This window comes from Brachypodium distachyon, chromosome 3, assembly GCF_000005505.3.
Source record: "Brachypodium distachyon strain Bd21 chromosome 3, Brachypodium_distachyon_v3.0, whole genome shotgun sequence".
Taxonomy (NCBI): Eukaryota; Viridiplantae; Streptophyta; class Magnoliopsida; order Poales; family Poaceae; genus Brachypodium; species Brachypodium distachyon.
Window position 1 is genome coordinate 58,774,511 of NC_016133.3, and position 13,378 is coordinate 58,787,888.

The 13,378-nt window shown below is 47.8% G+C and overlaps 2 protein-coding genes across 4 annotated transcripts; one reads left to right on the forward strand and one right to left on the reverse strand.

Moving 5' to 3' along the window:
* The first annotated feature begins 6,889 nt into the window (after positions 1-6,889).
* Positions 6,890-9,259, forward strand: LOC100845906 (E3 ubiquitin protein ligase RIE1). The gene is made up of 5 exons (XM_003570643.4): positions 6,890-7,502; positions 7,662-7,781; positions 8,327-8,459; positions 8,549-8,707; positions 8,999-9,259. Exons 1-5 carry the CDS (start codon positions 6,973-6,975, stop codon positions 9,155-9,157), a joined length of 1,101 nt encoding a protein of 366 aa, XP_003570691.1. The 5' UTR covers positions 6,890-6,972; the 3' UTR covers positions 9,158-9,259.
* On the reverse strand, positions 9,179-13,216 carry LOC104583880 (pentatricopeptide repeat-containing protein At2g13600). 3 transcript variants are annotated; one of them, XR_002964599.1, is made up of 3 exons: positions 11,261-13,216; positions 9,727-10,850; positions 9,179-9,516 (listed from the first exon to the last, which is right to left on the reverse strand). XR_002964599.1 is itself a non-coding variant. In XM_010237848.3 (2 exons), the coding sequence occupies exon 1, from the start codon at positions 13,181-13,183 to the stop codon at positions 11,285-11,287; it is 1,899 nt and encodes a 632-aa protein (XP_010236150.1). In that variant the 5' UTR covers positions 13,184-13,216; the 3' UTR covers positions 9,179-10,850; positions 11,261-11,284. The 3 variants fall into 3 exon arrangements, 1 of the variants encoding a protein (XP_010236150.1); XR_002964598.1 differs by having other exon boundaries at positions 9,179-9,526; XM_010237848.3 differs by having other exon boundaries at positions 9,179-10,850.
* Positions 13,217-13,378: the final 162 nt, after the last annotated feature.

Genomic DNA, 13,378 nt, shown 5'->3' on the forward strand with positions numbered 1-13,378 from the left:
TTTGACTTGTTGTCCACGGTCCACTGCCAATACAGATTAATTAACGGTGCCATCGTCAGCTCTGATGAATTAATTACACAGCCCACAACACCCTGCAGCTAGCTAGCAAAGCGAGCGCCGTTACTTCGGCCTGCCGCCTGCAACCAGCGTTGGCCGCGTACAGCGAAAGCGTTACGGTTCGGACGTCCGTCGCCGGGACGACTGCTATTGACCGCACACGGAAACGCTCCATCTCCCCCATCTGTACAAATTACTTGAGACGTGGAGGACACAGGAAGAAAAGTTAAGAATCTTAATTTTTGTTGCTTCAAGTTACAACTGATCCATCTCAGCTCCGTCCCAGAGCAGAACGAAAGTGCATGCCCACCCCGGCCAGGGGACCACGCCCCTGTAACAACAGTCAGCCATCGCGCCCTAGCTAGTAGTGCAGCTTGGAGAGGATCCGATGCATGTGTTGTAAAAGGCAGGGGGCCACATCATGAGAAGAGTACCGCCTAATCATCCCCTGAGTAGCTATGTAGCCCGCTCCGTAAAGCAAAGAGAGCCTAGCTATCTAACAATCAATCCACCAAAAATTCAGCACATCCTTGCTAGTGCTTGTTGCTCTCTCATGCTTTCCATACATGATAACGGTGTTGGCCTGTGTTTGGCTGCACGCCCCTGCTGGTGGACACTACTCGCTACCAAATCTTCTAGTACGACCCATGTCTGCTTCTTAAAAGAAGGAAATTCAGCTATACAGCACACACGAATCGCTTGAGTACGAGGTACGTGAAACCGAGCTAGCCGTCTTATTTTGTTAATACACGTACTCCCCCTCCGTTGTTTCGTATTGTTTTGTCGAAATATTACATGTATCTAGACGCCTTTTAAGAACAGATACATCCATATTTAGGCAAACTTGAGACAAGAATTATGAAACCGAGAAAATTACATGGTATAGTCCTGCGTACAGGGGTCCCATGGTCACACAGGCTGCATATTGGCCTATTTTTGTGAAAGATGATGCTTACGTACGGTGCATGCGGGTTACACCAAGAACGAGCAAGGTCTTTGCATGATAAGTGTATGGTCGCCGTATAGCATAATCATTATCGTATATGGATTAATAATTAGAAACCCTGTTGTTTGGTGAACAACTCGCACTCCTAATAGAATCCGATTGCTTGCTAGATTGCGTGGTCCCGTGATGGGGACTACCTACTATCTAGCCACATGCACCAAGAGTTCAAGCCAATAGGCAGCTGGCATCACAAATCAGTCATTAGTACCTGACAGCATGCATAAATAACCACATTCTTCCTCCCTAATCCAAATCCTGCAGGCGGTGGGCCCCCAAGCATCACAGCATAAACAAAAGTGAGAGCATCAAGTTAGACGTAACAGATCGATCAAAGCAACAGTTAACGGGACAGTTGGACGACACATCACACATGATATGCTTGTGATTCAAGTTTGACCGCCAAAGAATGATATGCTTCTGCTTCAAGTTTGACCGCCAAAGTGTATATTATTCGCAGTGGCTGGGCACCAGACATCAGCAAGTGTTATTTGATGCTTTGCTTTGGATGCATACGTGATATGTGCAGGCAAAGTCACCCGGCCTGGTCGGTCGATGAAAAAGGCACCGGCCATTGCATGCATGAAACTCTGGATGATGTGTGGATCGATGGAAAAGAAACCCCACTTTGTTTTAGCCCGCCTGCAGCAGCCAAAAATCATGTGATGGAGCCTGTTGTGTTTTCTCTGCCCTGTCACTTTTCCCATTTCTTCGCACATGGTTACAGGCTAGAACACGGTACTTGGCGGGAAGAAAAATGGGAACATATGTTTCTGAATTACAATACAGCCATGTGGCATACTCGGTCAATCGTAAGCTTGTGATCGATCGAGGGAGAAAAAAATGATTAGTCACAGAGATCTCTGCAAACCCCTGTCAGAAGAGTATCCACCGTGCAGTCGAAAGACCGCCACAATAATTGGATACCCATATTAATTATCGAAATATTACATGTATAGCATAAATATATGAACAAATTACTGAATGCATGCGCGCACGTACGATCTGTCAGGAGCATCATGTGGCTTTAGTGGCATCTGCGATGCAAATGTCGGCGGTCAAAGAGTCAAGGCATGTCAGTGACGCCACGCATCATCGATCGATCTGCAACCGTCCACGTACGGGTACAGTAGTCTAGCAGCTGACAAATCTTTAACTTCCAACGCAGATCGATCAGTCAAACAGCACCTAGCGGCGCCCCAGCTCTTACCAGTAATTGATTGCTTGATTGCTTTAACTTGCGTTGGCATTGGCATTTGGCAGCGTGCAATAAGGATTGGATTCCAAGCTTGTTCTTGATGCAAAAGCGTCCGTCCCGTCCCAGGCTCTCTCTCCCCCAGCGGTGTGTGATGCAGCGACGAGGACAGGCCGGCCATGCATGATGCATGCAAGCCTCCAATCCAGGCCAGCGGTAACGCTTTTGGGAAAAGATTACTACTCCTCCTAGCTTGTGCGCAATGCAGCCTTTTTCCTTCGTGGCCCCATGCACGCATGCAGTCTCAGAGCAGGTGCGCAGCTAGCAGTGGTTGCGGCCCCAGAGCTAAGCTAGCTTGCGGACTTGTGTTGCCGTCACCAAGGAATCCTATGCCACTCACTCTTGCTGATCTCATCTAGTAAGTGCTAGTAGCGGTTAAGATCGATGGTTGCTCGTGTATCCTAAGATGGTCCACCTGTCACGTACTCCACTGAGAAACGCCTCAGGTGGAGTATATATCATGGTTACTAAAAAAAAAGAAAAAAAAAGTATATATCATGGCATATGGCACGACGGAGCACAGGGCAAAGAGTCTCACATTCGAAGATGCATGTAACTTGAAGCCACGGTTAATTGCCGATCGCCTTCTCGCGCTCCGTACGTGGCTACTAGCTCCGTGTTGCGGCGGGCGGCCGTTCGTTCTTCTCCATGAAGCAAGCGCATATGCGTTCTGGCCTGTTGGGTGAGAGAGTAGTGTGTGTGTGTGTGTGTGACCGATCATCGTACAAGGCAAATCAGCTGAGAGCATCGCAAACAAAACTAGCTAGTGCGGTAGCTAGGCACCAACCCCGGTCCCCCGGTAAACTTAAAGCCGCCGGGCCAGTTTAATTAGCGCTGCCGACGCCCAACGAGGCGTGCTTTAGTTTCTTCACTATCTTGCTCTGATGATCTCGGCTCCTCGAGAGGAATTATGCGATTATTATCGGCGATTAGACGTTTGCAGAGGATCTAGCTAGCTAGGCCGTAATGCACGGAAGACGTACTGACGGTTGCTCGAGTCACATGCATGGGGAGCATATATATAGGTGCTCGTTTGCTATCGATCGAAACAGAGAAGAGATCGATCACGTGTTGCTTTCGGGTCTAGCTAGCTTTAGCCGCCGCATCAAATTGGAGCGTCGTACTGTCGTCTTGCGCTTAAAGATGGTTATAGGCCGGGCCGTTTTTGACCTACTGCTGGACAGTCCCATCAGTACTGTCCTCGGAAAAGTCCTTCACGCACTTTACAAAGGCCGTTTATAAATTACTATTCCGCACATTACAACTTTAGGTTTAATATGTGCAACTATACATGCAGACGACTGCATGCACTCTCTGAAACTCGATCGGTCAACCGAGGATCAATTACTAATCTCTTCGTTCCTTTTTACAACATGTTAGTTTTATATTAAGTTGAGACTTTTAATATTTCACAAGTGTATAGAGAAACCTACCGCCATCTATAACATTAAGTTAGTTTTATTAAAGCTTTGCATAGTTTGTTCGAGTACTGTCCTTTGTTGAGACATTCGTGAAGTGCGCTACTACCCAAAGGAAAGAGCGCACACGAACTTATCATCTTCGTGATATCAAAACCTCAGAAGAAGGCATAGCACGACCTCTTGTATCTCTTGAGGTTTCGCATGAATTTTGTAGGACCTGAAATTCTCTGGATCACCATGAGATGCATTTTTTTTTTGAGAGAAGCTGGGCTGCAGGTTGGAGGCCCCCAAGTACGAACACTGGCCATTATCAGAGGCAGCAACAGAAACCTATCCAAGGCCTTTCCGTAAAGAGAACGAGAGCTTTCTTTTTTAATTGGGCCTCCTTGGGCCGCTAGCTTCATCTCGTTGTATTTTTTTTTGGAGGATCTCGTTGTTGTATTTGTATCCAATGCTCAATGCTCAAGCTCAATGTGATCCACTGCAAAGTTCACGTTTCAATTGTTCGCTATTATTGTGCTGACCAATTGCCCAGTGGACCTTCTAGGACTAGCTAGCTGGTGAAATCTGGCACTGTCTGATCACTCCGGTGATGCCTGATCGTTTGCAGTAAGCTACGATGCATCAAAGCTCGTGACCTTATGGGTTGGAGGCTTGAGCTCCACATTAACATTGTCTACCTGTGGACTGTGGTTATGGCTCAGCCGACCCATGCATTTACATGAGATAACTCCATAGTTTTGGTCATTTCGACCCTATGATTTTTTTATAAAAAAAAGCATGCATACATACATAAATCATAACAAATTTCAGCAGTGCATGATATGTATATCCAGGGGATCAGGCGAGCAGAAACTGAATGCGAGATAACATATTCGATTTATAGCTGTGTATACCGTACGTCTCCATCCATCCGTCACTGTCGTGCCTAAACGAACCTTCCACGCTGCGTACGTGGATTAAACACGAATTTTATTTCAGAAACACCTCCACACACATGTTGCTCCTGCTTGTTTTTCTACTACTAGTAGTGCAGTTTACTATACTAAACAAGCCAACCAGTGATGCGCTGACCGAATAGAATAAGTACGTCGAGTTGGACGGGCCAACCACTGATCAGTAGAGCGCATCTGCGCATGGATCCGCATAATCAAATCATTGAAAGCAGTCCGTGCATGTTTACCGACCTGTCTGCACGTTCCAAAACCCGTAAAACAAACAATGGACCAAACTCATGATGCATCCATCGTGCGGTGCCATTCCTCCCGACAATTAATCAATCTCCGGACCAATCCAATCATCGTACGGGTATTATCTGCAGCTAGCGGATGCAATTACCCACTCATCGTCATCTTTTTTTTACTCGAAATTTGACAGGAAAACCAACAACATTTACGGCTTGGTTGGCAACTAAGAATTCATTTCATTTGATCAAAATGAAATGAAATCCAATTTTTGATAGGATTTCATTTGATTGAATTTGAATTCCGAACTGAAAAATCACTACCACATGGAATTGAAGAGGTTTTACAATTCTAGAAAAATAATGATTTTTAGAGAGGAATTGAGTCTAATTATAGTATGATTCCATGAAATTTAAGATTGAATTCCTGTGACTAATTCCGTGCCAACCAAACAGGTTGTTTTTTAAAATTCAAATAAATTTTACAATTCTACACCCAAATAATGAATGCCGACCAGCTGTATTTTTTGGCATGCGTCGCTTCGGACGCAACAACAACAACACGCTGCTTTTCCCGTGCCACCTTCCGCGGAAACCACAATAACTCGGGGGAGCCACTACTAGCAGAGTTGACCACGCGTCCCGTGCTACGATAACCCAACGCGGCGTAAATGCCGCCGGGCCCACGCTGTCAGCCTCTGCACCCCTGTCGTCACCTTTATTTTAAGCCTGCAACGCACTGCGCAAGAGCCTCCCTCCCTCGACCGCCTTGACTTCCTCCTCCATATCCCTTCTCTCACAATCTCATCTCTCCATGGGTACACACGGGAAAGCAGCAGCAGCAGCAGCCATGGCGCCGTCGCCGGGGAAGCCGACGACGCTGCTGGACGTGCAGGAGGTGGAGTGGATCACGCGGGAGCTGGAGCGGCTGCTCGTCAGGGAGGCCGGCGGCGGCGACACGATCCATTACCGCCGGAGGAATAAGAGGGCCAAGGTGATGAGCCCCCCTGCCCCGAAGCCGGAGGCCAACAAGAAGAAGGGAGGCTTCCGGGCCGAGCTCCTCGGGAAGCACGCCGTCTCCATATGCGGCGATGCCGCCGCCGCCGCCGTCCTGCCCGGCCGCGGCTGCCGGCACCGGCGAGGCCGCGGCGGATCGTTCCGGGAGGTGGATAAGCAGGTCTAGCAGGCTCGATCTGGAGTGTTAATACAGTACTAGTCTATATGGTCGGCGTAATTCTAGTCTACACTACAGTACTACACAGTTCTTCAATTCGTACTGCGTAAGTCTAGCTCTTCAATTTGGGCAATGTTTTCTGCATAGTTAATGCGAAGCAGTACTGTAGAATGGAACTGCCAGGCTACGATGATTTCCCGTGTACTTTCCTCGCAAACTTTTTTCCTTCTGTTTATCCAACTTGTAAATATCAACGTGGGATGATAATACTATGTCTCGCCGTACGTCCTTGAAAGAGTTGGATGTTTATTGTTTTTTTTTTTGCTTTACATATACTCCTCTTTGCTGGTTGAACGGTGTAAAACTACAAACACGGAATGCATCCATGGAGCAGTGCTCTTTGTTGGTTGAATGAATGAACGCTGTACCAACATACATGGAGTACGGAAAAGATCGTTGCTGAGCTGCCTGCCGCAGTTATTGTTATAGAAGCTTTGTGATCGTTCCGGTTCCGTGAGCTTGAAACGTTTGGTGGCGAGGCGAGTGCCGGCGTTCATGGAAGCACCAACTGAATTTTGATTGTTGATGATGAAGAACAGTTTTGGACTTCGGATGGCAATTGGCAGGCCGTAGACTGAGCTGGACCCAGAGCTGTCGTTAACTGGGCTTGGAGGCCCGTTTCTCGACCTCGATCTGTAGATAAAAGAACGGCCCAGCCCAAAGCTAAACGAAGCGCATCGAAGAGATGAGGTGTGATCCCGGGGGGAAAAAAATTAAAATGAAGGCGTAGCCGCAGTCGGCGGAGCAGTGCAGACAAACACACAATTCGCTCGCTCGGCCACGGAAGCCCAAAGCTAGAGACTCCTGGAACTCCCAAATATGGAGCCCGCCGCCGACGACTCGCCGCCGTCGCCGCAGCAGCCGCTGCTGGGTTCTCCGTACGCTGGCGCCGCCTCGGGGCCCGGGAACCACCAGGCCTCGCCCCCGCCGGCGGCGAGGCCGAGCCGCCTCGCGGCGCTCATCGGGCGCGCGGCGGGGCGGCGGGGCCCGTCGATGCTGGTGCGCGAGACGGCGGCGCTGCAGCTCGAGCGGCGGCGCGCCGACTGGGCCCACTCCCGCCCCGTCGTCGCGCTCGACGTCGCCTGGAACGTCGCCTTCGCGGCGGCGGCCGCGGCGGTGCTCGCGGCCTCCGCCGCCGAGAGCCCCGCCAAGCCGCTCCGCCTGTGGCTCGTCGGCTACGCGCTGCAGTGCGTCGTCCACGTCTCCCTCGTCTGCTCCGGCCCCGGCCGCCGCCGCCGCGCCGCCCGCGCGCGAGGCCCCGATGTCGAGTCCGACGCCGCGAACGCCGGGCCGGACGGCTCAGGCAGCGAAGACGACGACGATGAGGAGGCCATGGATGAGAGGAGCAGGTGATGCGGAAAGGAAAAACCCCAATTTTTCTTCATGTTATGTTGTGTGGTGGATGCAGGACTAGGGTTTGTGGCTCCGTCCGTGATACCATGTGCTCAACTGAGCTGTGCGTGTCGATTCAATAACTGTTTTGTAATGATTTTTCGCCGTTCATACAGTTCTGTGGAACGATGTGAGTCGGTGAACACTCTGGTGTCATTTCTGTGGTGGATCATTGGGTTCTACTGGGTGGTGTCCGGCGGTGACATGCTCGAACAGGGTGCTCCACGGCTGTACTGGTATTGTCTCCTAAACCTCTACCTATGTAGTACATTTTCGTGTGGGAACTCGAATGCTTACTTGTCCTACCAGTTTGCAATTGCATGTTAAGGCTAGTGTTATTTGCCATATCTTGAATGTCGCAAAATGCAAAGTAGAATCCAAGATGCTGTACCATAATCCTTGTTGTCGAAAGGAGGCAATTACCTTTGATTATTCTCAGAGCAACTGCACCAAGCCACTGTTTGGCTATACCGGCATATGATACAAATATGAAATTTGCTAGCTTTTGAAATCTGTTACTTCCTCCATCCAATAAAGGATGTCTCAATTTTGACTAAATTTGAATGCATCTATACACTAAGTCATGTCTAGATACATCCAAATTTTGACAAACTTAAGACATCTTTTGTTGGACGGTGGGAGTATTACCTTTGCTAGTTAATGTTTAATGCAACTGATACATATACTTTATTCTTTTACAACTAATTGGTGATTAACTGACTACCATGTACTCCTATCATTTATACCAAAAGAGTTGCCTGATTTGGAATTTCTTGTGCAGGTTAACTGTAGTTTTTCTAGCATTTGATGTCTTCTTCGCTGTTTTTTGTGTTGCTGTGGCCTGCTTCATTGGGGTTGCATTGTGCTGCTGCTTGCCTTGTGTTGTTGCAATTCTGTATGCTCTGGTTGGCCAGGTAAATTATGCGTTTGAGAAAGTATCTGCTTCTCTACTGCCTGCAATGTTACTCCTTATTGCTCATCCCCTTCTTTCTTGCGTATGTAGGAGGGTGCTTCAGATGCAGATATTGGCGTTCTCCCCAGATATAAATATTCTGTTGCCAACGAGGATGTAGAGAAAGGAACAGATGAGGGGCTTATGATCCCCATCCTGAACAATAGTGGAGCATCAACAAGCGAACGCATTCTCCTTAATGAGGACGCTGTAAGGATTGTTTTCTGATTTCTAATTGTATACTTAATGTTTCTTTGTTTGCATTTATATTTTAAATTATGTTTGATCTTCCTATATCTACACGGTATTTCCCTTTGGTTGTGAACATATAGTTTATAATTCCTTGCACTACAGAGAACTTTCCATCCCATGCCAGTTTAAAAGTTCAGACAATCTATTCTCAGAAATCAAAAAGTACCGTGAAGTAATGATGCAAACAAGCATCCCCGTCCCATTTATATAGTCTCCTATGCATTGCTGACAGCTTCTTTGTTCTATCAGGAGTGCTGCATCTGCCTCTCATCATACGAAGACGGAGTGGAGCTATCTGCTCTCCCTTGCAATCATCACTTCCATTCGACATGTATTACAAAATGGCTACGCATGCATGCAACCTGTCCACTTTGCAAGTTCAACATTCTCAAAGGCAGTGAAAACTGAGAACTCATTAGGGGCTTATGCTGACATAACTCCATACTCAAAACCCTGTATGCATGTACATCCTAGATCAAAGCAGCTAGCGAGGAGCTTTGTGATTCCCCATCTGTCAACCATATTCAGTTTTTATAAACCTAGGAAACCAAGCTAGGCACCCACAAACATGGTGCACCTTAAAGGGATTACAAAACCAACTATCCGAAAACAAACATCTCAGGCATCCGGCTCAAAGACTGGTACGACCATCAGGACAGCAGCATCCTCAATCGTCCCTGGGTCACCTGGCATCAGTTGCAGCGCCGCATCCATCAGGCACTCTGCACCCATCTTGAGGCAAGCTTGATCAACCTCCTTTTGAAGACCTGCCCAATACTTCAACAAAAAGGACACAGCCTAGCAAACGATATCCAAAGGGATCAAACCAAGACATGTTCAAAACAAGTCTTGTTCCATGCCTGTGCATTGCTATAGATGCCTAGATGTAATAGTAATAAGATACAAGAGAAATCATAGATGCAGCTTTGAGTATTTGACGCTGCATTTCTGACTGGAGAATTGAAGATTGTCCTCACCTTTTTTCAATCACCTTTGCTTGCGTTCCAGCTTCTTCCTGAGAATCTGGCCTGCCTGAAATTCTGCCATTCTCCCGTTTGTATGACCTTTTAATTTGCCCAGACAAATTTTCTAATGGAGACATCATAAACTGTTTGGTACAAGACAATTCAGCAAATGGAAAACTCTTGCCTGAGCTTCGGTCGTGGACACTTGTATACTCACACACAAACATGGTACCTAGAACACAGGTACGCAAATAATGGCGGTGTTTTCTGACGCTTTAACCTTGCGCCTTTTCTGTCATTTTATTCAACACATACAGCTAAGCAAACTTGCCGATTATTATAAAGAAAACCACAATCCCTTGTGTCCGTGCTATCCCACGGACTTTGGATGTGTCCAAAACCACACTTGAGCAGGAAAAGAAACACTCCTTGATCGGCCTCAACGTACGTTTATGGCCACATGAACATGCAAACGTTGCTTATTTGCAGTGGGAAAATAGAGGAACACACAAACAAGAATGAATACCGGCCATAAAGTTGATCGATCAGATGGAGATGCTGTTGGGGATGCCCCTGGCCGTTATCCCGGTGGCATCACCGTTGGAGGTGTTGGGGGTAGAGCAGCATTAGGGGAATTCCGCCGGACCATTCCAGTTCTTGCAATGGGCGGTATCCCGGTTCATGCTCATGATCATCCCTTCGATCCTGATCAGCTTCTCGCTGAACTGCTGGAACGCCTGCTTGGCCCTCTCATCCGATGTCCACTGCGGTGTGTCGCGCTGCCAGAGGTAGACCTCATCGGAGGAGTGGTAGGAGAGGACCTCGATGACACACATGCCGATGATGCTCTGGAGCTGGCTGGCAATCTCTGTCACTCTTTTGTTGGTCATGGCGTTTTCATTGAGCCGTGCTTGAACATTGTGGTTGATATCACTGAAAGTTCTCCTTAGCTCTGATACTTTGTCAATTCTCCGTACAGTTACAGCATTCTTTGCAACAGCCTCTGACAGCCACACTATTATTTCCATATTAGACTCACCGTAGGGAACCTTCTCAGCCAAATGCATATCTGTTACATTTTGGTTATTGATAGCATTGACTTCAAGTGACTTGTAGCTAAGCAGAGGTTGCGCCATCTGGAAAAAAACAGATTGCAGAGAAGTATAAATTTGTTAAGTCAATGAAAGCATGCTGGGAATAAAGTGCCAAAAAAGACACCAAGTTCACATAAAAGAGTATATCTTTCAAATTCACTTAAGAGTTAAGATGCAGTACACAGTTTTATCAGATCAATTATGCCTCTTCGTTTTGGCAGTTAGTGAATCAGTGATCAGTAGTGAGCACTATGCAGTGGACCTGCAACTGCACCAAGTGGCTTTCAACTTCATACAGAAACTACTTGATAAACTGTAGAAGAGTAATGCATTCCTCAGTATTTGCTTTATAGATAGTCCATATAAAGTTACAACTTAGATGTACTGGAAAATAGACACTAGTCGCACAGTGAACAAAGATAAGCAATATCTTTCTTATCAAAGAACTATACCTGAGGCCTCAATTTTTCTTCTCTTCACATATAGTAGCCATAACCATAGACCTTTGAGAATGCATCATGCACATACAAATTCCTCTCTTGGATCATTGTGCAGACATTTTCAGCGTCTCGCCATTGTCTACACCTGACATACATATGAACAAGTAAAGTTTGCAGTACCACATTTGTTTCAGAACCTATCTTAATGAGATGAGCATGTATCTGCCTTCCGTAACTCAAAAGCCCTTGGTACCGACAAAGGCTTAAAAGCCCTGCCAAAGTGTATTGGTCAGGCCTAATGCACGCCAGCTCCATCTGACGGTAAATGTTTATCGAGGCAACTGGTTGTCCATCCCCTACATAACCTGAGAGGAGAGCATTCCAGGATATCAGGTTCCTCTCGTTCATCCTGAGGAACAGTAACCGGGCAACCTCAATGCAGCCACACTTTGCATACATGTCGATAAGCTCAGTTTCCAAAACCACATTCATCTCATGTATGACCTTAATGGCATGGGCATGAATCTGCCTTCCGTACTCCGCAAACCTTCTATTTCCACAGAGCTTAAGAAGATTCACAAAGGTATGCTGGTTAGGCTTTATGTTCGCTGACTCCATACGGCGGAGAATATCAAGTACCAAATCAACTTGCCCATCTTCAACGTAGCCAGACAAGAGTGCATCCCATGCTACATAATTCCTCTCATCCATTCTGTCAAATACCAATCGAGCAAGTTGCATCAAGCCACATTTACCATACATGTCAACAAGTGCGCTGCCCCGAATAGCATCAGTATCTAATGCTCTTCTAATCAAATAACCATGGAACGCACGGCCACTGTCAATGTCAGCCAAATGGGCACAAGCTGCGACTCCACTGCCAAGGGTGAAACGATCGACAGTGAAGCCAGATTGCTGCATTTCGAGAACAATGTCAAGTGCCTCTTCACAGAGACCAAGACGGACATAACTCGAGATGATGGTATTCCAACTCACTTGATCTCTGTCTATCATCGTCTCAAAAACTACAGTGCAACTATCCATGTCCCCGCACTTCCCATACATGTCGATGAGGCAGTTCCACACAGTGGTATTCCTTACAAATCCAAGGGCAACTGCCAACGCATGCAGCTGCTTCCCACGGTCCAGGCACAACAATGCACCGCAGGCCTGAATCGCCATTACAAGAACTGAATCAGTTGGAAGTACCCCAGCACGCCGCATGGCAGAGAAAGCATCCCAGGCTTCACCCCACCGACAATACCGGACATAGCCACCAATGATCACACTCCAAGAAACCATATTGGCCTCCTCTATCTCATCGAATGCCTTCCACGCATCATCCATCAATCCAAAATCGACATATGCACCTACCAAAGCAGTGCCCACGATGACATGGTGGCACAAGGCACACTTGATGACGAGGACATGCACGGCCCGGAGCATCCTGCTGTCCTGGAGGCGCGGGCAGGCTTTGAGAACGCTCGGGAGCACGAACTTGCTGACCGGGACTCCGTCCTTGTGCATCCTGCAGAAGAGATCGATGACCTCCGCGTGCCTGCTGGCATGAGCCAGCGCCACGATCGCCGAGCTCGCGCTCTTCTCGCCGCCGCCGCCGCTCCTGCGCGCTTCCCCAGGCTGGGCACGTTCGCTCGCGCCATTGCCGCTCGTCCGAGGCATTCCGCCGAACAGGTCCGCGCCGCTCCCCTCTGGCATTACGTCGAGCAGGCCGCGCGGGTCCGTCTTGTGAGAGGTTCTTTGATCGGATGGCACGAGGAGCTGTTCCTGCAAGGTGGCCGAAGAAACGCCCACGCACCGGAGGAAATGGCGGTGACGGCGGCGGCGGTAGCAGGCATCCCATCGAGTGGTGGGATTGGAGGGAGGAAGAGAGAGCGGCTGTGGATAAGGGTGAAGCTGCTGCAGGCAAGAGCCCATCTGTCTGGCGTTCGTTCTGCTCGCTGAAAGGAGCACCTCGGCTTTAGTTTACTAGTGCTTCACTAGTTTAGCTGTTTTTTTTAAGGCAAAATACTTCTATAGTAGCTTTTTTTTTTCCTTCGAAGGCTACATTGATTTCCCAGTCAAAATTTGCAATTTTAGAAGAAAATATCGTGTATATTTCATTTGAGACCA